Source organism: Pongo abelii, chromosome 2 (genome assembly GCF_028885655.2).
Source record: "Pongo abelii isolate AG06213 chromosome 2, NHGRI_mPonAbe1-v2.0_pri, whole genome shotgun sequence".
NCBI lineage: Eukaryota > Metazoa > Chordata > Mammalia > Primates > Hominidae > Pongo > Pongo abelii.
Genome location: NC_085928.1, coordinates 163857381 through 163882847, shown reverse-complemented (window position 1 = coordinate 163882847; position 25467 = coordinate 163857381). Strand labels below are relative to the sequence as shown.

General features: G+C 35.9%; 1 protein-coding gene across 1 annotated transcript in view; it reads right to left on the bottom strand.

Annotated features, from left to right (window-relative positions):
• The window catches only part of ARHGEF26 (Rho guanine nucleotide exchange factor 26), a 143334-nt gene that overhangs the window by 88755 nt on the left and 29112 nt on the right, over positions 1-25467 (bottom strand). The window contains exons 5-6 of the mRNA XM_024245205.3: positions 24630-24686; positions 18868-19028 (exon numbers count right to left, since the gene is read on the bottom strand). Of these exons, the coding sequence (XP_024100973.2) occupies positions 18868-19028; positions 24630-24686 (218 nt within the window). The remainder of the gene's footprint in view (positions 1-18867; positions 19029-24629; positions 24687-25467) is intronic.

The window sequence follows — 25467 nt, the reverse complement described above, 5'->3', positions numbered from 1 at the left end:
CTCAATATCTTAGTGTTGGAAGGTCTCAGGGCTTGGTGCTCAGCTTTGTCTTCTCTATCTCTAGTCTTTCTCCAATAATCTCATTCAGCACCATTGCTTGAAATTCCATCTATGTGCTAACCACTCCCAAATATGTCTCCAGCCTTCAAATGGCCCAAATCCAAACCTGCTTGCCTGCCTATTCAATAGTGCCTCTTATGTCTCATAGCCATCTCAAAAGGCTATGTGGGACAAGGGACAAATAACTACTGCAAAACTCAATAGCATTAGAAAAGGCAAAACTATAGAAATAATAAAAAAGATCACTGGTTGTCAGGGGCTCAAGGAGAGGGAGAGATAAATAGGTGGAACACAGAGGATATTTAGAGCAGTGAAACTATTCTGTATGATACTAATAATGGTGAATACATGCCATTATACATTTATCCATCCCATAGAGTGTAGAACATCAAGAGCAAACCGTAATGTAAATTATGTACTTTAGGTGATAGTGATGTGTCAATGTAGCTTCATCAATTACAACAAATGTACCATTCTGATGTGGGATGTTGACAGTAGGGTAGAAGCTGTGTGGGGCTGGGAGCAGCATCAAGGGGTATATGAGAACTCTGTACTTTCTGCTCAATTTTCCTATAACCTAAAACTGTTCTAAAATACAAAGTATATTTCCCACAAGTCTTTCCTGGCTACTAAAGAGCTGCCTAGTGGGAAAGATATAATCTCTGTATGCCAGAACCAGATTCTAGACCACTTTCTTTCACTGAGCAAAAACACAAAATAAGGAAACAACACACAATTATGCCACATGTGAATACTCAACCTGTTCCTCTCCCATTTCTCTTCTCCAAGCAGTCCTCCAAAACCAGGAGGAGGGAGTTTTTCAACTTACTGCTTGAAGAAGAAAAAGAAATCAATCATCCCAACAGGTATTTACAGAAATAGCCAATAATTCAGTATTAGCTGATAATTATGAATCATCCTTACATTAGAGGGTGACCATACAATTTATCCTCCAAATTGGGATATCTTTTGAGAATGAAAGGGGCAACTAATAACAACTAAAATTATCCTGGGCAAATGAAGAGATGCAATTACTGTAATCATTTTAAAAGCACTAACTGTATACCAGGAGCTAGTCTAATGGCTTTCCATAGACTGACTGACCGATTCATTTAACTTCCATAACAACCCAAAGAAGTAGTTAGTGGTATCATCTCCATTTTACACACATGACTGCTGAGGCACAAAGATGTTAGGTATTTTGCTCAAGGTCACACAGGACAAATGGTAGAGAAGGGAATGGAATCCAGGTGGACTGATGACACTCCTAGTCACCATGCTATACTATCAGTAACACCACTGTTAGCAACTTTCGAAATGTCTCAATTTTTATGATGTTTTATAATAAGCAATTAAAACATTGTATTTCATAGTCCTAAGTTATCTCATTAATGGGAAGTCATGGGTTTGTTTGTTTTTTTCTCTTCTTTTTCTTTTGAGACAGGCTCTCACTCTGTCACCCAGGCTGGAATGCAGTGGCACAATCATAGCTCACTGCAGCCTAGACCTCTCCTGGGTTCAGGCAGTCCTCCCACCTCAGCTCCTGAGTAGTTGGGACTACAGGAATGCACCACCACACCAGGTTAATTTTTGTATTTTTTGTAGAGATGGGGTTTCACCCTGTTGCCCAGGCTTGTCTTGAACTCCCGGGCTCAAGCAATTCGCCCACCTTGGCCTCGCAAAGTGCTGAGATTACAGGCATGAGCCACCACGCCCAGCTAGTTGTGTTTTTTTCTTATAGCTAAACTAAATTATTCCTCCTGTACCTTAGGGTAGAATGAGAAGAAATAAAACACAGCTAGAACTAGCAGGAAGCTACTTCTGGCTTTGCATTTACTATCCGTTCTCATTATTCCCAGAAGTTATGTTCCATGAAGTTACTGTGAACATTGAATTACTGAATACTGAACTAGTGGAAACACAGTGTGGGTTCCTACAAGCCTCTGGTCACAATAATTTCATCAACTGATCAGTACATAACTTTCTTTTCTGAGTGTTTCAATTTAAAGACACCTTATTTAATGTATACGGTGCTGATTCACTAACAATGAACTCACACCAATGGCACTATCACTGCAGTCACATAACTACGACATATTGTTGATTTGTTAATATTGAACTCACGCCAACAGCAGTACAGCACTAGAACTCTAACTTACAATAGCACTATGAGCTTACCTTAAACACACATTTTCTCTGTAAGACACCACAGCCTTCTTGTAAACACTAAACAGTTTAGCACTATGCTTTGGGATCACTTTAAACAGCAAAATGATCAACAAAAAGCACAAAAATACAAAAAACTGTGGCACTTAATCGACCATCAGAAGGACACTTGTCTACAGTATAAGAAAAGGCAGAGCACTGCCTTGTTCAACCTCAGCTGGAAACAACTGTGTCAGGAAACACATTTTTTTTTGCTGCTCTGCTTGCATGACTGTGAATGACCATAAAACCACAAGTATTGATTTGGGGTTACAAATAAATTTTAGCAAATAGGTCAATCCGCAAATAATGAGTATCGACTTTACTTGTCACTTACAAATGTATCAGGCTCCTGTAGCAGATGAAGAATTGAGACTTCAATACTGGCAGGCTAATCTGAGTGCAGGCCCCCATTGAGACTCCGAGTGCTTGGGTGACTGTGGGTAAGGTACTTCGGCTCCATCTGAGCCTCCCCTTTTCTCATCTATAAAGTAATATGCCCAAATTTTTCTTCTTTGGGTTAAGTAATAGCAATTTCAATAATTTCCCACCTTTTACTTTCCATTTCTGATCTTTTTTTTTCACTACTCTTCATAGAACTATCTCATGTTTCTCATATGCTAGAATTAAGCTAAAGATAGCAACCTAGTTCTGATCTAAGTGGACAAAATAAAGTGGTATCTGCAGGCACACTGACTTTTTTCAGGAGCTTAAATTTAAACTTTCTTGAGAGAAAAAAAGAGGCAGAATCGCGTATACAGTCAGCATGCTGTTTTTAAAGAAAAGTGGGACAATAAGAAACCATTTTTATTTGCCTGTATCTACATAAGGAAATGTTAGGAGGATAAACAAGATACCTAATATAAACACATCAACAGAAGGTGAAGGATAACAGAGTCAATGTGGCTGGGCTTCTCAGTATATAAACAGATGCTATTTGATAATCTTTGGACATTTTTGGGTTTGTTTTTGTTTTTAAGACAGAGTCTCTGTCACCTAGGATGGAGTGCAGTGGAGAGATCTCGGTTCACTGCAACTTCTGCCTCCTGGGCTCAAGTGATCCTCCCACTTCAGTCTCCCAAGTAGCTGGGACTACAGGCATGTGCCACCACGCCTGGTTAATTTTTGTATACTTTGTAGAGACAAGGTTTTGCCATGTTGCCCAGGCTGGTCTCAAACTCCAGAGCTCAAGCAATCCACCCACCCCCACCTTCCAAAGTGCTGGGATTATAAACGTGAGCCAGCGTGCACAGCCTCTTTGGACTTTTAAGCCACGTAAATATATAACATATTAAAAACACAGTGAACCACCCTTTCCTATAAAATGGGTCAGAAGTCTTGGGTTCTAGCCTTAGCTCTAATTCTAATTAGCTGTGAGATCTGGGGTATTATCTGTAAATTACGGAATGGGATATATGGCCTCTGAACTCAATCCCAAAATTCCATGGAAGTAGTTTATTAATCACAAAACAAAGTAAAAGAGTAAAATGAGCTCATGCACACCACATGGCTTACTAAGATAAATAAATTAACAGCAGGTGAGCTATATCTTAGTCAAGCTAATGATCACACAGTTGATAGGTTGTACAATTTCTATTTCTTATTTTTAAATAAAATACCTGGAGATTGTAAAAACAAAACTGTAATCATGAGTTACAGAAATTTTCATAAAACTGTTACCTAAGGACCTGATGTAAAAGGATTTTCTAGTGAACCTGAAGTATAGATCAGATGACTTTTCCATAAGCTAAATAAATTGACAGGATCCAAATCTTCCAGATTTAGAAATCATTCAGAGGCAAGGAAATCCAAGAATTATGCATTCAAACTAGAAGTATGTTTCGTATTTTGAACTGTGACATAATCCAGGCTCTGTTTTTCTTTAAATAAAAATTTTCATATGGTACCTAAAGGATCAATTTAACTACACTGCAGAAATGTTGGTTTATTAAGCTGTTCCATACATCCCAGGTGCCCATTTAATGAAGTTACTTGCAAATATAAAATAATTAACATATGACTAGTATGGCATTTCTGTATCTAGAGACCAGACTGAACTATATTTGAATTAAAACATCTGATAAAGACTATTAATCTAATGAGATTAATTTGACAAAGGAGGAAAGGAAAGAAGATTGAGGGGTAAGGAAAGGTCACTTCCTCAGTTCCCCCATCCAGGCCAAGGTCCTACTTTAAGGAATACTCTGTTTCTCAGGCACCTGTTCTGTGTGTGTTTATCCCACCAGGTCTCAAGGACAAGGACCTCGCTTGTCAAGCTTACTGTTACATTTCCAATGCCTAGCACAGTGCCTGGTACATAGTAGGTGCTCTCACCCTAAAATATTTTATCAAGGAATAAGACGTAATGCTCAATAAGAATCTCATATTCAGAGCAATGACTATTTTCACAATAAAGTCCGTAACTCATGTGGACCTATTCATTTAAAGTTCCTAAGTAGAAGAAACTACATAAAGGAAGCTTGGGCTTATTTGGGGAGCACACAAAGATTTTAAAAAATTATACTCAGTGTTATTCTTAAGACTCTGGCTGTTTGATGGACTAAAAGTAAACAGGTACTGGTGCATACAGTGTGTATGGTAGGCAATCATCGTATTAAAAAAACTGTACTTGTATGTGCAGAGAATATCTCTGGAAGGTACGCCCCAAACCAGTCATACAGGGGGACTTGTTTCTCACTGCAAACTTTTTGGCAGTATTTGAATTTTACACCGTGTACATTTATTACTTTCAGTGGTTGTAGGCGGACCCTCTCAACCACTGTTTCTTTAATTAAAGCTGATTAGCCTTCTCCAGATGGATAAGCATTGAGGCAGCCCCTGATGAGGATACACACCGCTCACAAGAAAAAACACAGGCATTGCAAATGGATCAAAAGCAGCTCTGGAGAATTCAAACTTTTACCATGCCAAACAGCCTACAACTCAATCCCAGCCTTGCTCAAATACATACACTCACTAAAATTATCAAAATATTATGTCATGTTTTCCTCAAAGATGTTGTTCAACAATTCCAGAGGAAAGGAAAAGGCAGCTCCTTTATAAAGCTTTCTGCTCCATCTGTTTTTCAGAGCATGAACGTTCACTCTCAGAAAACCATTTTCATACGTTACCTTCCTATCTTCAGGTTATTCATATGTTTGCTACCTCTAGCAACTCTTTCCCACATTAAAAATAAATACTGGCCGGGAGCGGTGGCTCATGCCTGTAATCCCAGCATTGTGGGAGGCCAAGGCAGGCGGATCATGAGGTCAGGAGATCGAGACCATCCTGGCTAACATGGTGAAACCCCGTCTCTACTAAAAATAAAAAAATTAGCCGGGCATGGTGGCACGTGCCTGTAGTCCCAGTAGGAGTAGCAGATTCTCCTACTGAGGCAGGAGAATCGCTTGAACATGGAAGGCGGAGGCTGCAGTGAGCCAAGATCACGCCACTGTACTCCAGCCTGGGCAAGAGAGCGAGACTCTGTCTCAAAAAAAAATAATAAAAATAGATATAAATAAATACTGTAGCAACATGTCCAGCTAGATTTTTTCAAACCATCCTCAGTAGGCTTTCACTACATCCAGACCCTGATTTAAGTCAGACTTCTGAGCCTAAGGTAATGTTTGCAAAGCTAAGTCTCTAAAAGACTAACTTCCAAATCCACAGACCATGGACAGAATGTATTGTTTAGAAAAAGCAATGGTAGGAAAAAGAATTCTCCAGTGTGAGCTGGTGATAACAGACTCACAGCAAGTGAAACCTCAGGGCCCTGGTTTTAGATTATTTAGTTATTCCGATAAACATTAGTTCCATGCTGATGGAAAGCTCATTTAGCAGCTGACATGCAGAGGGACAAAGTGATCTGCCTAAAGATGAGATTAACATTCCTTATGCAGGTCTCAGGAAAAAGAAATGTGATCAATAAAAACTAGTATCCAAAGTTGGTAATTAGTTCATGCCAGGAAAGTCTGAAATAAAACAGATAAAGGTAAGCAAGTTTCTCCAGTTTGAACACCTGAGTTTCCAAATATAGGGGTCTTCAATGAGTCCGGAAAAATATGCTTTATTCAACAGTATGCAGAGAAAACGTATCTTAATTCTAAATAATTATACTGTTTTCCCCATTCTAAGTTGGAAAAGGTACTTCATGAGTAACAGAAAATCACTTAGTGTCTCTCTCTCTCTGAAATATTAATAAAATGATATCCTGATCTCTAAATTTATTAAAACAGTGGTAAAATAATATTCTGGACAAATAAACTTATATTACAATCACAAAAGCAGCTTTGTGAAAGTAAACTGGGTATTGGCCAGGAAGACTGAAAAAAGAAAAAGAATTACAAAATAAGTCAAGGTTCAAAACAGGAGGCATACAGTGACCCCTAGGAATGGCATAAGCATAAGTGAGGTAAACCAAACTCCTCCCATATTTAACATTTTTAAAACCTGAAAAACACATTCTCAAATGACTATGAGATCCTCCAAAAATCAAAGATAAAATAATTAAATCTATACCTGTGATATCCACTTTTTAAACCAGTCTTCCTAAAAATCCTTAATGCTACTGAGACAAATCCAAGAGAATAATTTCATAACTTAATCACTCCAGCTTTCTTTTCAACTGAATGCCTTCAAGTAAAATCTCAACTTGTAAGAATGCTTGCTGAGGATTTCTTGGAAAGCATCTTATTCACAGCAGATTTTTTCAGAGCTATCTAAAAACATTCACAAATGTACACCTAAATATTTATAACTAAGTAGTGTGTATCAAATATATACAAGACGCAAGAGAATAAGAAGTAGGAGCTACGTCACAGGACAACTTCAGCAGATGAACACAAACATTCCTATTGTGCCCTGTTCTGGTTATTCATATTACTCTTCTCTGCTAGAAAAGAAATTCCAATGAACTCCCGATACAGAGACAGTTTTTCTTGTTACAAAGGGACCTTTGTTTGAATCCCCCACAAGTGACAAGGTCAATCTTAGCCAGTCTTGACATTTCTATGGAACCTTTCCACCAAAATTTTTTTCAAAGTCCAAGTCATTTCCCGAAACCTTTTTGAAATCCAAAGAAAACACTGTATAGATAATCTATTAAGTTCTTTAACAAATACCATTCATCATATGTTCCTCACGATGTTTTCTATAAATATATTTTTAAAATTAAAAAACAAGGCTTACATGATTTAATCCACATCCTTAAAACAATTAGAGAATGGTAATAATATACTGAATTAATATTAAAACAGTCTTCACCTTCTTCTTAGCATACAGAAGGTGATTTCAGAATTTTTTAAAAAAAATCATATTTTCACAGCTTTTTACATAAAGTTGACACTCTAAAAAATTAAAATATTTTGCTGTGAGGTTGCTCAGTATTTATATCAGCACCTAAGATATGAGAAATTCTTTAAGTCCTAAAAAAAGACTTGCAAAATCATTTTCTACAGAAGTTTATTTTGGAAACATTTTTTAGACCAAAAATCAGAAAATTATAACCTGAATTAAGTTAGCACTTTCCAAACATACATTTTCTTTTCTTCCTCAAATCACTGTAAAGTAGTTTAAGGAGTGTAGTGTATGTTATTTGGGTATTTTTTTAATCTGAGGAAAATACATAGACAGCATACATGCAAAAGTTAATAAATACAAACTCCATAGACTTCAGATTATGGGATACTTTTATAATCAATTAGGTTTTTTCTAGAGAATACTGCAATGCCACAACCATTGGGACACAATGCCACAACCATTGGGACACAATGCCACAACCATTGGGACTGCTCATGCTAAAGATATGGACAATATTCTTCAGTTCGGGAACAATGTCCATGAGAAAATAAGACAATGACCTTTATGATGTGCCACAGAAAACAAGATGCTCTTTGCTTTTAAGTCTCCATATTCTAAGAGGTCAAAGACATTCAAATGTGAGATAAAAATCTCATCACTCCCTCTGACTAGCTCCATGGGTGATGTACACCAACAGGAGCAAGTTCAAATAATTTTCCAGATGTGTAATCCCTGGCAGATTAAAATTTAAATTAAAATTTAGTTCTGTAGACTGAACCCTTAACTGCACTTACAATATATATGTATTTTTGAACAAACAGTCTATGCCAATACATTGTGAAGAATCAAAAAACTCACTACGTACAATTCCAGTTAGGTGAATGACTTTAAACAAATCCACATAACTAATTTGGGCCTCAGTCTCCTTACCCACAAAAGGGAAATGACAGTACAGTAAGTCCACACAATGTTGCTGATAGGTTTTGGGGGTTGCGACTCTAAGTGAAATGATGTATAACTAAACTAATTTTACCAAAGGCTAATTGATATAAACAAAAGTTAAGTTACTACAGGATATTTCTGGTCAAAAAGAAAATCACCAAACTTCTAAATAAACACTCAAAACACTTCTAATATTAAACATTGAAATAAATGTAAGCTATACATACATTTAAGAAACAGAAGTAAAAACAAGTAAGATAATTATTTACCCAATTTTTGGTGAATCAGTGAGTGGCAGCAGTAGGTTAAATCAAAGTATAAATGTCTGCAAAGTGAAAATTGGAAGGAGCACCTCCAACCACCATGAGGTTCAAAAACAATCACAAATACGGTGGCTCAATCAATGAGCGCTTTCAAAAAGCATCGTTTATTATAGTGCATTAGTATGATTATCACATATAATACAAATTTGTATTTCATAATCATTTGCATTCATTCATTCATTCCTTTCCCAAGCATCTTATTCCAGTTCAGGGTCACACCTGGCCAGAGCCTATCTCGGCAGCTCAGGGGGCGAGGTAAGTGCCAACCCTGGACAGGACACCCTTCCATCACAGTGCACTCTCACACACCCACATTCATTCAGACTGGGGCCACAGACACGCCAATTCACCTAGTGTGCACATCTTCGGGAGGTGGAAGGAAACCTGACTACCTGGAGAAAATCCACGCAGACACCAGGAGAACATGCAAACTCCACACATGCAATGGCCCTGGCTGGGAATCCATTTTTTTCCCCTCATCAACATTATAGCAAAACAACATTACTCAAGGATTTGGCATACTTCACAGCATGCTATTAAGGATTAAATCAGATGAAATAAGAAAAGTTTTTGGAGAAACACAAAATTGATGCCCAGATGCTAATAATTAATGCACAGCAATTAGAGGCAACATCCTATGATAAGGAATTCGAAGGCTTTAAAAAGTCTGCTTTTGAAACTTAATTCATCAACCATCTCCCTTCCACTTAAATCAAGTGCTAGCTTTAACTTGGCTAGAATACAAAGTTTAAATTAAAATCTTTTCCATCAGCCAGAAGAACTGTGTGGTCCTGCTTGTTTTACTCACAACTGGCAGAGTCAAAAATCCATGTAGTGGTTCAAAATCCACAGCTATAAACGCAATGCAGATGAAACACTGCAACCAAACCCCAGTCATTGTTTCTTTTTCCATAAAATTCTACCCTAGTTTAAGACTGATAACAGCTAATGACTAAGTTGGTAACACATTAGTCTGTCCCAGGCTCATTATCCAAGTTTAAATCTCCATGTGACAACTCAGAATCCACAGACTTAGAATTTGTAAAGGCAATGCAAAAAGAACATAATGGGTCCAAATGCCTGCAAAAAGTGACCAGGAGAATGGTCTAATTGGCAGCTGAAGCATGCCAGGGCCTGCTCTGAAGCACTGATCCAAGGAATCTACCACTCACAAAGAAAACACCAGGCTGGTTGGAAAAAATAGCTCAGGTTTTAGTCCTAATCTAGGTCACAATTAATTCTTTATGATTATGGAAGAATCTATTTACTTTGATTCACTCAATGTCAAAATAAAGATGACTGCTAAAATGTAATATTGTGCCACAACTATCTTTAAAAATAAACTCATGCAAACCATTGCACTAGATGCTGCATAAAACAAGATCTACTCTTTAACTTAGTCCTAGACCAATGCTGGCAGAGGCATATATTTACAAAAGTCAACAAATAGAAAATCCAGAGACATTTCAGAATACCAGACATAGATGATAAAAATGATAGTAATATCATCAACAAAATAATTGCTACTAAAGAACTTGCCTAGTGTTATGCTAAGCATTTTATGTATGTCATTTAATCCTCAAAACCTTATAAGGTTAAGTATACTATCATCCTTATTAAATAGAGAAAGAAACTAAGATTTAAAGTCAACAAGTACTCGCCTAACATGTTACTAAAATGGTTATTTCTTAAGGTTTGAGGCTTTTTATATTTCTGCTGTAATACTCAACTTATTGTTTCCTGCAAAACCTAATAATGATGTTAATAATAATGTATTTGAACATAAATCCACTGACAAAGATGATAAAATGTTAGTTAACCTATACTATGCCAATCACTATTTGACAGAAAAGGGGAAAAGTGTACACACACACACACACACACACACACACACACACCTGGCTACCAGCATTCCAAAAGGAGAGTTGCGAAGAAGGCTGTGGGTGCCAACTGCCACTATACCTTTGTTTCCTGTACAACAGTCCCCTTCTTATGTGGTCCTGGGTCTCCTGGTCCAGTATTCACCAATGCTGCCCTGCTGCTGGGGTAAAGAGGGTCATCATCTTGCTGGGTAGAGCCAAAGAGGGGATCTAGGGTCTGACTACTTCTCAAACAGATTTGCATAAAACTTGTAGTTTTAGTCACACCTTTACCCAACTTCATCATCAATTCCTTCACCTAGGAATTACCTTTAACCTAGTCCTAGACCAAATTAATTAAGTTAATCACACTTATAGGTCTTTTTCTATTAACACAGCAATTATCTGTAAATCATTCCAAGTAACCATAGATGTGTGAAGGAAGAACCAATCAATCAATCAATCAATGCACCACCTTTCAGAGGTTCTGGGATTTCAATCTGGTTGATCCTTGGTTTTCCTCACTACAAGTCTAGATTTAAACTTTCCTGCATTACTGGACAACCATCTCAGGTTTTTCAGGTTCCAAAATATTGTAGCTGTTGTCTCTATTCTTATTTTCTTTTTCCTTGTGTATTGACCTTCCCATCATTTTTACTGGGATTTTTAGAAGAGAATGAATACAGTGCATGTTTCTAATCAGTCATCTTTAACTGGCCTCCTGTTCACTTGTACAAAGACTTCAGATCCCACACTGCTTTTCTGAAGTCTTTTCCAAAAGGACAGCATCTATTAAAACATTGCTAGTTTTTCTTTCTTTATTGAAATAATACCTAAACAACTACCTATTTCTTTTACTATTACTCCAGACACTGGTTGTTGATAAGAGCTGAACAACATGGACTAGAATACTCACGTAGACTCACTTTGAAGTACTGTGAAAATACTTCAGGTGAATTTCAAATGAACTTCTTTGTCATTAATCTCAGGATACAGAAATAGTCAAAAAGTGTCATAAAGAGTGGCTTCTGAATGTCACTGTCTTTCAACTGTCAGTTGAAGAAATTGATTTTAGAAACAATAAAGTTTCTCTGTTGTATTCAGGAAAATAAGGTAATGGCTTTATTTACCAAAGACTCTGTGGTAAGTTTATCTTGAATATATATGGAGTAAGAAAATAACATTTGCTAACAAAAATAGCAACAGCCATTACTTCAGGGCAAAAATTAAACAGGTTCTACAACTTAAAATGTTCCATATTCTCTGGCCTAGTTAAATTTAATGTGTTTTTCCTTTAAAATTTAGCTTTAAGAATTAGTCAGGAAGGTTAAAATTTTAATATTCATACTATAAAAGACTTTTAAAGGTTTACTGTTATTTGCTTATGCATTAAAGTTTAGAATTTTAATTACCAAATAGAAACATATTTCATAATGCAGATATGCTATACTATTATTTACATGAATTGTCATTTTTGGTAATATGAACTCATTTCATAAAATAATATTAAAGCATGTGCATATAAGGTAGTTTTTAATGTCATATGACATTTCAATTTTAATAGAGTTTGATTAAAATTAGGGAAAAAACTGGAGAAGCAAGTGCGGAGTAAGTACTATTTCGTATGTTTACTATTATTGTAATTTACTCTGCTACACAAAGCAGAAACCAGAGAATTTGGCATTCACTGCTCATTATATGTTGGGAACAAATTCAGTTCCTCAGGACACAAAAGCACATTGATGGATATTTTTACTTTACTCTGCAGAAATTGAAGACAAGCATAGTTTTAGTTTTAAATGGCTTTCCAAAGAATACCAATGTTTTAACTTTGTAATTGGAAAAAGAGAAACAAGTACCTTGCAAAGGTCTTCAGTAGCATATTTTTATAGGGTACTAATAACAGCACACTCTGTTATTGAAAAAAATTAAAAGAAAGACTGTTAACATAACCTAGGTATTTAGAATGAAAACTCAGAATTGAGAGTAAAAACACATCTTTTTATGAAACATCAAAGCAAAGACTCATCTAATTTTCATTTTGCAGAAAACTTTTTAACACAAAAGACCTTATTTAGACCTTAGAGTTTCTAAATAGGGGAGAAGGGTTAACATTCAGTCTTCTACAAAAGACAACTTTCTTTCCTAATAGTATCAGTCTTTTAATAGGGATGTATCTTAAATTTAAAAACAATTGGTATTAGATCATATTCTGCTACAAATTATTGTAAGTTAATCACATTTATAGGTCTTTTTATATTAACACAGCAATTATCTATAAATTATCCTAAGTAGCCACAGATTTGTAGGGGAAGAACCAAAAAAAATTAAAGGAAATATGAACATATGCAAAGTATATACTATGTGTGATGTTTAGTTATGAATTAAGCCTATTCATTTCTAATTGAAAGGTGATATCTAATACTCCATTTTTCATGAGATGATCAGGCTTTTAAGCCAGCCGAGGTCCTTAAAAGACAAGGAGATCATGAAACCAGGAAGAGCTCACGAATTTGAGTCAGAGGGAAGAAGTTGGTACAGTTAAAGAGGAAGGAAGTAGAGTTGGAAGTCAAAGGCTTTTTCCCTGACACTGATCCAAAGTCATCTAGGTACTACCTAAATTTAAAGAATTTAGCTCTAATCATTCCATGCAAAAGGAAAGTGTGTCACCCTTCTTAGGCAGGGTAAAAACAATCAGTAGGATTCTAACTCCCCACATACTCCTTTTAAGGAGGGTTAGAAAACAAACAATTGTTAGGCCACGGCACTAAGAGACAGAGTAACAGGAAGGTGTTAATAAGAGAGGCAAACCCTTTACAGCCAAAGAACTTAAGATCCATGCTGCACACTGTGCAATTCCTTTTATCCTATTTACCTCATTTCTGTTCCAACCCACAGGCTCCTTAAATGTTTCTTTGTCAAAATTCTGACATTCGTCTTCTTTTTACTCCATGCATCTCAAAAAGGGCTTTATGGCATTTGGGTGTGACAATTCAGGCTTATCTGGGACTGTCCTACTAAGTGTAGGATGCCTGGCACCCTGGCCCCCACCTACTAATGTCAATAGAGCCCTCCAAGTCTACTGGGGCAACCAAAAATGCATTTTCAAGTATCCTTAGAGGGTAAATACCACTACCACTGCTTACAAATCACTGCTACAAGCTGTAGTTATCTCATTTAAACTTAAAATGACAAGAACCACCTCTACGACTCAAATCGACATCCCTACTGAAGATTTTTCTGGAGTTCTAACCTGCTTTTCTCTTTTTCACTAAATACCTTACCCTCATGTTCCAGTCACTCAAATGTAACATGCCCCAAACTGAATTCCTTGTCTCCCTCCCTAAGCCCAAATCTGTTTCTCTTATATCCTGGTTAATACAATTTCCAATGATAGTCAACCAGGTAGAAACCTGGGAGGCAAACCTAGGAGGACCCAAGAGTCCGTATTCTAAATATCTCTCAATATCTCTTGGAGGCCCCTGTCAGTTCTCACCCTAGCTAGCTGTGTTACTTCAATTGCCTCAAATCTTTTAACATTTTCACCTCTCTGCTAATGCAAACACCACATTGTTCTCTACAATGCCACAAAATCAGTCCCCTACTTAACTGGTAAATGTTTCCACATTTACCAGTTTAGGAAATGTGGTGAAAATGCCTCAGCAGGGCACACAATAGCCTTCAGGAACATCTGCTCTCATGCTCTCCTTTGATTTTCACCAAGGGCCTTTAAACCCATAACCTCCAGCCAAACCCAAACCTTCCAATTTCAAGGAAAATGCCCTAAAATGCCTCTGCAAATTACACTGGAGGTGTTCACCAACCACCATGGGTCCCAAGAACCAACGGCCCCTGGGCAGATGCCACCAGCTGAAATGCTTTGGAACTTAGGAGCCTTGCAGAATAGGAGGCCCTAAGTGTTAACTGAAATGAAAAATTTTTTAAAAGAAGAAAAGAATTTTGCAGAGACATACTACTGATACATAAGTACACACACACACACACACACACACACAGTCAGAACGATCGTTGTCCCTGCTTGTCTGTTTTCAAATAGTGTCAACTTACATAAATCTTAGTGTTATTTATTGGCAGTCAACAACCTAAGCCACAATAAAGGGGACTAGAAAACACACTGTTAATTTGGATGTCAAGGATGTTCTGACCACAACCCATATCGAATATGTCATCACCTATAGCTATAATTTCTCATTAGGTAAAAGTAAAACAATGAAGATAGCCCTGGTTATGACATACTTAACAATACCATGCTTACTCTGTAATATCTAATTCAGACACTGATCATTTATTTCATTCAAGATTTTATTTCGCATTTTTTTGGGACTGTAAACTCTTCATGAGTAATACATTAAGTAGTTATCAACACTTGGGTGTCACTCTTGAAGTTCAACAAGCAGGCCTTACATCATGAAATGGCCTTTGCAAATCTTCTGAGTACTTTGAATTTCAAAAAGACTGTATCTGAAATGAGTGTTTCAAATTAAATCAAAAACACTTTTGTAATGTAAGTTATTATGATATAGACATAGAGTTATCATGTAAAAGCTGAACATTCCTAGTTGAAATATAACAGAGATCAAATTATTACAAAGGCAGATATCCATATTAAAGCATTGCATTTGAAGCGAAAACAAAATAAAAATGTAAAGAATACAGATATTTCGTTTCTCTTTTAATAGAGGATGAAAAGTATCTGTTTTCTTTTTTAAATAAAAAATAGACAAAAATGTTCAAAATAGCCCATTACTATAAGCTACGACAGAAATAAAACTTTTTAATAAATTCTTAAATGATTTAAATTTTGTAAATGATTGAAATTAAAGTAAAATTTTAGTCTATACTTTAAATAAAATGACTTATTTCAAGGTTAACCAATTATGAATTTGTCAGCCATATCCAGTGACCTCCCGTTTTATTTTGGGCTCACATTTCTTACTGCTTGTTTCTCCTTTCCTTGTGTTTCCTTTTCTAACTACATTATGTTTACTGTAGAAGCTGAAACTACAGAAAAGTACACAGACAGAAATTAAAATAACTCATAATTCTATCATTAAAGATAATTATCCTGTATGTTTTGATAAATTACCTTTCAAATAATTAAAATCTAAAACAATACGAAATCCCACTCTTTAGACCTGCTTTAAAATCTGAATATATTAGAAAAAAAGTCCATATTATTAAATACTCCTTTAAAGCATTTTACTGGTTATATAATTGTACATTATATAGGTATACATAGCTTATTAAACTAAACCCGTATTACTATTACAGTCCTTTTAGAATTTTCCTTCAGTTTTCCTGACCTCTTAGAGTGATGATCTTTACATGCCTACTAACCATGAACTACATTATACTTTTGTTATTTATCCTAAGACTTTGTTCATTGAAGGCAGTCTATTTAAGGGTACATACATACTCTATTGAAAAGGCTATAACATAATGCTTGGTATGAATTATAAGTATTCCATAAAAGATAACTAAAATAATAACTAAATAAATGAAGGTACACGTCCTTCAAGCCTCAAGGAATACCCTGGATTCTAATATTTTGGTATTTGATAAATTCAGTTATGTTCATCATTTCTACTTGTATTAACTTTTCCAGGTAAGATGCCTCTAACAGCTTCTAACTTTCTGAGCAGAAAAAAAAATGCTAATACGTTTTCCCTCTCCTTCTTATTAAGCAGATAATTCTCTTTGACTAGCTAAGCCAAACTTACATGTTAACACTGCTGATCTAGTCAAAGCAAATATTCTTGTGTTTCAGCAAGTATTAGAAAACCTCTTTCCTTCCTTGTCTTTTGTTGATGTAATGTTAGTGCTTATCTCAAATTTTAAATTGTTCCAACATCATAGAGGAATATTATTAGTTTAGTAATATTTTACTGACACATACTATGTTCCAGATGGCTCTTATTCATATGGAAAAGCCTATAAGAGAAATGCTAACTAAAACTACGCTTGGATAATCCTCCTTACCTATCAGATTGACAAAAATCTAAAGGTTTGTTGACATACTCTGCTAGAAAGACACTGGGGAAGCAAGTATTCATCTATTCTTGGTGGTACTGCAAAATGGTACAATTTCTTTGAAGAAGAATTTGGCAGTATCTTACAAAATAGTATATGCATTTACCCTTTGATCTAGCAATCCTATTTCTAGAAAATCTCAAAGAGAATGGCTAATATATAGCAGGGTGTAAGCACAAAGAAAAACTATCTGTACCAGTGAGACTGAAAATAATCCTAATGCTCATATACATAGGCGGCTGGATGAATAAACTACTACACAGTTACTCGATGATAATTATTGTAGCTGAAGAAAGGAGTAAAACATCTCCATAAACTACTATGGAGTAACCTCTAATATAGGTTGTTACATGAATAAAGAGGTTGAGAAAAATAAGTAGAATATGCTTTCATTTATCGAAGAAAGTGAGGGGAATACATATACATAAACATATGCATATGCTTATTTTAAAAAACAAAGATAAATAACTTATTTAAGAGTGTATGGGAAGGGAATAGGATAGAGGGGACAGGAATAGAAACTAGACTTTCTTCTTTATGTTTTAAGCTTTATTGAGGTATAATTGATATATAAAAAAGTACCTATTTAATATATATACTCTGATATATTTGGAGTGTCTATGGGCTTTGAATATATCTAGTTTTATAGAGAAAAATTTGGATTTTTTTTCTGGCTATCTACTGAAACAGCCTAAAACCACTTAGCAATGAGCACGCTGGTACTCACTGAGGTTTTAAACACCACTTCATTTCAAAAGACACCAGAGCTCTTTGGGGAAATGGTTGATTCCAGGCCTGGAGCAGGAACTGTAAAACATAATCCTTTAACATCTTAAAATGTCATATAGCAAGAAAATAATCAAAAATTATTAAGATCAAAGATAGAACAATTTGGGCACCAATAAATAGAATAACGTGAACTTTGCCACTGAATATATGAATAGATGGATGTACCTTTCCCTTTGTAGAAATATTTCAGCTAATAAATGAATAAAGAACGATAAACTAGAGTAACACTGTTTTGCAATCCTTAATGAATTAATGGATCTGGTATTGATCACCACCCATACATTATGTGCCTCATGGGAAATTCTTCAGAACAAATGACCGGATTTCTTCAACAAATAATTGTGAGGAAAAAACATAAAAATGAATGAGGAAAGTTTTAATGTGCAGACATGCTATAATCTCCAGGACAGAGGTAAAAAAAAGTAAGGAGCAGAACAGTGTTTACAGTATGGCAACATTTAAGTAAAAACAAGAAAAAATATATATATACATATATTTTCTTACATAATCATAAAGTATTACTAAAAAGATATACAAGAAAGCAAATGTTGACTCTGGTTGTGTTTCAGGTGGCCAGGGAACAGGATATAAATGGCATTTTACTGTAGGATCGTTCATATTTTTGGAATTTTAAAACATGTGACTCTATTACTTACACATACAAAAATTAAATGGAATAAAATCATAAAAGCATCATCATAAGTATGACCACAACAGTGTACTTATGTAAGAAAATAACCTTATTCTTAAGAGCTGAATACTGGAGCATTTATAAGTAAAACATCCTATGTAGATACTTGGAAAAAAATTAAGCAAAAATAATAGATAAGTAAATATGGAAAATTTTAACAATTGCTAAATATAAGTTTTGAATGTATAAAAGTTTATTATATGATTTTATCTACTCTTCATGACAAAAAGTAAAGCAAAAAACCTTAAATATAATGAAAATATATATTATTAAATTGTAGCCAGATATTGCCTACAGAAGACCTAAGCCTGAGGCTTACTCTTTCTTTACTGAAATGGATGAATATCACAGACTAGCACCAAACCAAGACACTTTCCTTGATGTAATCAGAAGTAAAGAGCAAGCAAAGTGGGGAAAGAGAAGGAATAACATGACTTCAGACAGCTGTCTGCTGTGACAATTCACTACACACTGAGCATCTATCTATCCACCAAACTTGAAACATATCTCAAAATGTATTTCAAGGAATCAAGACAAAAGCCAACTGAATGAGACTTGATAACCTGAAATGCCTTCCTTTAGAGATAACAAAGTGTTTATTAGTATGCAACTTCTTGGCACGACCAAAGGCAGACTGCAGTGCACTTACTTTTTGCTTGCCTCACAGACATCTGTAATATTGGAGAAAAGATGGTGCCTCTCGGTTTTAGTCATTGTATCACTCAGTTCTTTAGAATTTTTAAACATTCGTATCAAGATCTCCAAGCTGAGTAAATACGAATGTTCAGAGGATATGACTTCAAAGATAGCCTGGTGAGAAGGAAAAAGAAATGTATTATTAATTCTTTTAATTAAAGAACTAAATATAGCTCTCATAATGTAGCTGTAAGAATAACAAGATAGATATGCGGCGTTATTTCTGAGGGCTCTGTTCTGTTCCATTGATCTATATCTCTGTTTTGGTACCAGTACCATGCTGTTTTGGTACCAGTACCATGCTGTTTGGGTTACTGTAGCCTTGTAGTATAGTTTGAAGTCAGGTAGCGTGATGCCTCCAGCTTTGTTCTTTTGGCTTAGGATTGACTTGGTGATGCGGGCTCTTTTTTGGTTCCATATGAACTTTAAAGTACTTTTTTCCAATTCTGTGAAGAAAGTCATTGGTAGCTTGATGGGGATGGCATTGAATCTATAAATTACCTTGGGCAGTATGGCCATTTTCACGATATTGATTCTTCCTACCCATGAGCATGGAATGTTCTTCCATTTGTTTGGATCCTCTTTTATTTCATTGAGCAGTGGTTTGTAGTTCTCCTTGAAGAGGTCCTTCACGTCCCTTGTAAGTTGGATTCCTAGGTATTTTATTCTCTTTGAAGAAATTGTGAATGGGAGTTCACTCATGATTTAGCTCTGTTTGTCTGTTATTGGTGTATAACAATGCTTGTGATTTTTGCACATTGATTTTGTATCCTGAGACTTTGCTGAAGTTGCTTATCAGCTTAAGGAGATTTTGGGCTGAGACAATGGGGTTTTCTAGATAAACAATCATGTCATCTGCAAACATGGACAATTTGACTTCCTCTTTTCCTAGCTGAATACCCTTTATTTCCTTCTCCTGCCTAATTGCCCTGGCCAGAACTTCCAACAATATGTTGAATAGGAGTGGTGAGAGAGGGCATCCCTGTCTTGTGCCAGTTTTCAAAGGGAATGCTTCCAGTTTTTTTCCATTCAGTATGATATTGGCTGTGGGTTTGTCATAGATAGCTCTTATTATTTTGAGATATGTCCCATCAATACCTAATTTATTGAGAATTTTTAGCATGAAGGGTTGTTGAATTTTGTCAAAGGCCTTTTCTGCATCTATTGACAAACCTGAGAAAAATAAGCAATGGGGAAAGGATTCCCTATTTAATAAATGGTGCTGGGAAAACTGGTTAGCCATATGTACAAAGCTGAAACTGGACCCCTTCCTTACACCTTATACAAAAATTAATTCAAGATGGATTAAAGACTTAAACGTTAGACCTAAAACCATAAAAACCCTAGAAGAAAACCTAGGCATTACCATTCAGGACATAGGCATGGGCAAGGACTTCATGTCTAAAATACCAAAAGCAAAGGCAACAAAAGCCAAAATTAACAAATGGGATCTAATTCAACTAAAGAGCTTCTGCACAGCTAAAGAAACTACCATCAGAGTAAACAGGCAGCCTACAAAATGGGAGAAAATTTTCGCAACCTACTCATCTGACAAAGGGCTAATATCCAGAATCTACAATGAACTCAAACAAATTTACAAGAAAAAAACAAACAACCCCATCAAAAAGTGGGCAAAGGACATGAACAGACACTTCTCAAAAGAAGGCATTTATGCAGCCAAAAAACACATGAAAAAATGCTCACCATCACTGGCCATCAGAGAAATGCAAATCAAAACCACAATGAGATACCATCTCACACCAGTTAGAATGGCAATCATTAAAAAGTCAGGAAACAACAGGTGCTGGAGAGGATGTGGAGAAATAGGAACACTTTTACACTGTTGGTGGGACTGTAAACTAGTTCAACCATTGTGGAAGTCAGTGTGGCCATTCCTCAGGGATCTAGAACTAGAAATACCATTTGACCCAGCCATCCCATTACTGGGTATATACCCAAAGAACTAAAAATCATGCTGCTATAAAGACACATGCACACGCACGTTTATTGCAGCACTATTCACAATAGCAAAGACTTGGAACCAACTCAAATGTCCAACAATGATAGACTGGATTAAGAAAATGTGGCACATATACACCATGGAATACTATGCAGCCATAAAAAATGATGAGTTCATGTCCTTTGTAGGGACATGGATGAAATTGGAAATCATCATTCTTGGTAAACTATCGCAATGACAAAAAACCAAACACCGCATGTTCTCACTCATAGGTGGGAATTCAACAATGAGAACACATGGACACAGGAAGGGGAACACCACACTCTGGGGACTGTTGTGGGGTGGGGGGAGGGGGGAGGGATAGCATTAGGAGATATACCTAATGCTAAATGACGAGTTAATGGGTGCAGCACACTAGCATGGCACATGTATACATATGTAACTAACCTGCCCATTGTGCACATGTACTCTAAAACTTAAAGTATAATAATAATAAAATAAAAATAAAGAATAACAAGATATTCCACTTTTCAGGTATAGTATCTTGGAAAGTACAAAAAGAGACGCATTAAAGAAACAACATCACAAAACTACTCTCTTTATATAATATACATTTACCCAAATCTTAAAAAATAATCACTATCTGTAAATATGAAAAAAATGAAAGCATGTGGATGACTTGACATCACATCCTGAGGTCATGCCTTTGCCAAGGGGTAGAATCTATGGAAGGAAGCTAGGGCATGTCATAAAATCTCAGTGTGACATTAATTAACCTTTGGGGTCATCTCCTCCAGCCCTGCTTTCAAAGCATGCTGCTTTAGGGACAGTAAGGATTTATGGTCATCTCTTGAGATTCAGAGAAAATTTCTCACACTTTCCTTCCCTTCCCTCTTGTGTGTCACGCTCTTCCTCTCCCTATGTTTAATCTGACTAATTTTCAGTCAGTAACAGCAAATATTCTGGTATGCCCTCAAAAGGTTCTTATCAACCACAGGAATTCTTTTATATAAACTCATACAATTGAAAGTAATTCCATCTATTCAACAAGTCACACTCTCTACTCTCATCGGTGTCTCAAGAAGGAGCAAAGGACTCTTTGCAGAGACTCTCAGTGGCAGGCACACAGTGGTTTTCCTGATAACTGTTAATGATGAAATACCAACCCACATATGTGGGTAAGATTCCAACGCCCTGTGTAAGGAATTCATCTAGATCCTCAACAAAATCAAATTCAGATCCTCTAAAAAGGGATATAGGGAAAATGCAGGCCTAAGATTCACAGCCTTCCTGGAAAGCTCCCCGGTAACGCTGTCTTCATCACCCTGATCTCCAGGGCTCCACCCCTTCAAGTCCTTGCCCCAAAAAGCAGAGGGTATTGTGGCTGGGTGGGAGCAGGAAAGACACAAGCAGGTGGACACCCAGCTGCTGATGGGTGCTCCATATTTTATAAATCAGTTAGAACTGCTAATCTCAGTGTTCACCTCCACTTTTAACTTCTGTAAGGTTTAGGGACTTGGGTCTTACTTAAATGTGCTAATCTAGCCTCAGTTGTATTTCATGAAATTAAGTGATGTAACTATCTGAAGAGTAAAGAGTAAGACTGTTAAGAGTCTCATTTAACCTGTATATTGAATTTTTGCAATCAATACAATAACCCCCAAAAACTATACACAAAGCAAATTAAAGAAAAATTTCCCTTCTGGACCATAAATAATGGATTTCAGGTGTTGATGTATACAATGCCTTGAAATGACTTAAAATATTTGCAACAGCAAAGACATTTTTCACTTCTTCAATGCTGAACTATGCTAATTGATTAATGTGATTAAGTGATAACTGAGGGTTTTGAGAACAAAAATTAATACTGCTGAATTCAACATTTTCAATAATTTCTTTTGTTTCTGAAGGACATAAATAAGCCCTTTGTTATCTCCAAAGGAAGCCATTTAGGGTTATAAAGTCTCATGCGTTTGGCTTTTGTTCTGATTCCTTGAAAGAAATTTTGAGGTATGTTTCAAGTCTGGTGGACAGACAGATGTTCAGTGTGTAATGAACTGTCACAGCAGACAGCTGTCCAAAGTCACTTCATTCCTTCTTTCCCCCCCACTCTGCTCACTCCTCACTTCTGATTATATCAAGGAGAGAGTGTGTAATCTAATCTAAATACTCAAACTGGGCAAAAAGACTTAATGAACTATTTATAATAGATCACAGGAAAAGGTAAATAATTGGCAGTTTATTATAATAAGTTTAATAAAATAATTGCTAAAATATCCTGCAATAATACCATCAACTATTTAAAAGCAAATTAGGTTAGAACTGTTATATATAGCAGGTAGGAATAGCTACATAGGAATAGAAAGTCTGAATAAATATTTTCAGAATATGATAGAAATAGGCAAGGTTATATAAGGTTTAAAAGAACAGAAATGTTCAAATGGGATTAATATCTTGGAGGAGCTTTTAAATTTATCCACAAGGAGAGGGAAACATTTTTATGTCACAATGTTAACAATGAAGGAAAATGTCCCACCTACTGTCCAGCATTGGAAAAACAGAAAAAAAATACTTAAAGGTGGTGTTTATAGAATAGAGTACTATATGATGATTGAAATGAATGATCTAGATTCATATGCATTAACATGAATAATCTCAAAAATAATGTTGAGTGTAAAAAACAAAAAACCAAAAAATATGCGCAGAATATCACACATACACATTTTAACACACATGCACAAATATGTGTGTGTATGTTATACATAATTTTAAAACACAGGCTGGAAGTATATGTACCAGTTCATAATTATATTTGTCTCTGGGGAGGAAAGGAAGGGAATGGCACAGGACTGAGGAAGAGAATGTAGGCCTTCTACACTATCAGTTTTATGTTCTTTTTAAAAAAGGAGAAAAATTACAATTGTTATACATTTGTTAATTCTCAGTGGATGGGTACACCAAAGTTCTATACTATTATTTTTTTAAAACTTGAAAAAATGGCACTATACCGCACCCTTGTATTTCACTGTATTCTATGCCAACCAAAAAAAAAAAAAGGACATCCTTGTGTCCTTTGTGGAATCAATTTATATGTACGTATATGCGTTGACTACACACACACACACACACACACACACACACACACAAATATGCAGGAAGCAAGAGGAAAATGTTTTGAGAGCTTCACAATATTATTACAATAAGCAATTTTCTCAAATTGCATTGATTTAAACTTCAAGTTGTAAAACTGCATTATTAACCTGTTTTTTTTTTTTACTAAATAAACTTTTTATTTTGGTATAACTTTAAATTTATAGAAAACTTGCAAAGAGGGTTCAGAGACCCCTGTATGCTTCATCCAGCTTTCCCTAACCTAGGGTATCTTACATAAATAGTCTACATTTGTCTACAGACTAATGTGACTATCAGTTTTTCCATAAACATCCTTTTTCAGTTCTAGGATCTAATGTTGGTTTCATTTTTTATCATATTTCTCTCAGTTTAAATACCTGAACTAGGTGCTTTGTTGTTTAAAGTCAAACAATGTTGAGTGATGTTGAGATATTTAAAATTTTTTCTTTTCTGGGGAGTTATGCGTAGCTTTACTTTAAAATGATCACTTACTGCTTTTGTTAAACAAATACATTTTCAAAGGACAACACTAAACAAGTGCACACAGTAAGTGAAAACACAAAAGAGCAGACACCGACATGCACACTCCAGAGCTCTAAAGCAGCTGCTCGGTAGAAACATACCTCTTGTCTCTTTCTTTCCTCCTGGCTTACTGTCTGAGATAATCCATTTCTTTTCACCTAAGAGAAAAAGCAAAGTAGAGTTGACTCATTTATTAATACTTTAAAAGTTTCCTTATTACTCTATGCCCTTCAAAAATGAATTAAGAGAAACTATACAAAATGTTGAACTCATCAATATTAATTTATTATTAATTAATCAGCAATCATTTACTAAATATTTAGAGTGTGCCAGACAATATACTAAGCATTTTATACTCTTTTTCCCATTGAATCCTCATACAAACTCTAGAAAGCTGATACTGTTCTTTTCCCCATTTCACAGATGGGGGTAACAACTGAGGCTTAGGATCCAAGAGCACGTAGCTAATAGGTAACAAGGCCAGGATCTGCATCGATGCCAGTCCAACTCCAGGGTTCATGCTTTTAGTCAATATTATTGGTTAGGGACCCCCTACTTTATATGAAAGGCACCCCATTTCTAAGGGTTGGGCTAGCATCACTAAGACCCCTTCTAATACCAAGTCTGTACCAGTTTTCATGTGTTTTTTTGGTCCACATATATCTTGGAATGTTCTTAGCTTTACCCATCATCCTGACCCTGGGTCAGCCTGTCAACAAGAATTCATGGCTAAAAAGGATTCTTTACACATTTTAATAAGGGAGGAGACTGGCCAGAAGAATGTAACCCTTCAGAGCTGCTCCCTTTGGTTAACCCTAAGCAGGAATTTCACAGGATTTCCTGCATGACCCAAAGTCCGCCAGATGAATATACAGGTGCCACGCCCACAATCTCTGCAGGTGAGGTCACCAGCAAGAATTTCCATGCCAGTGGCATCTC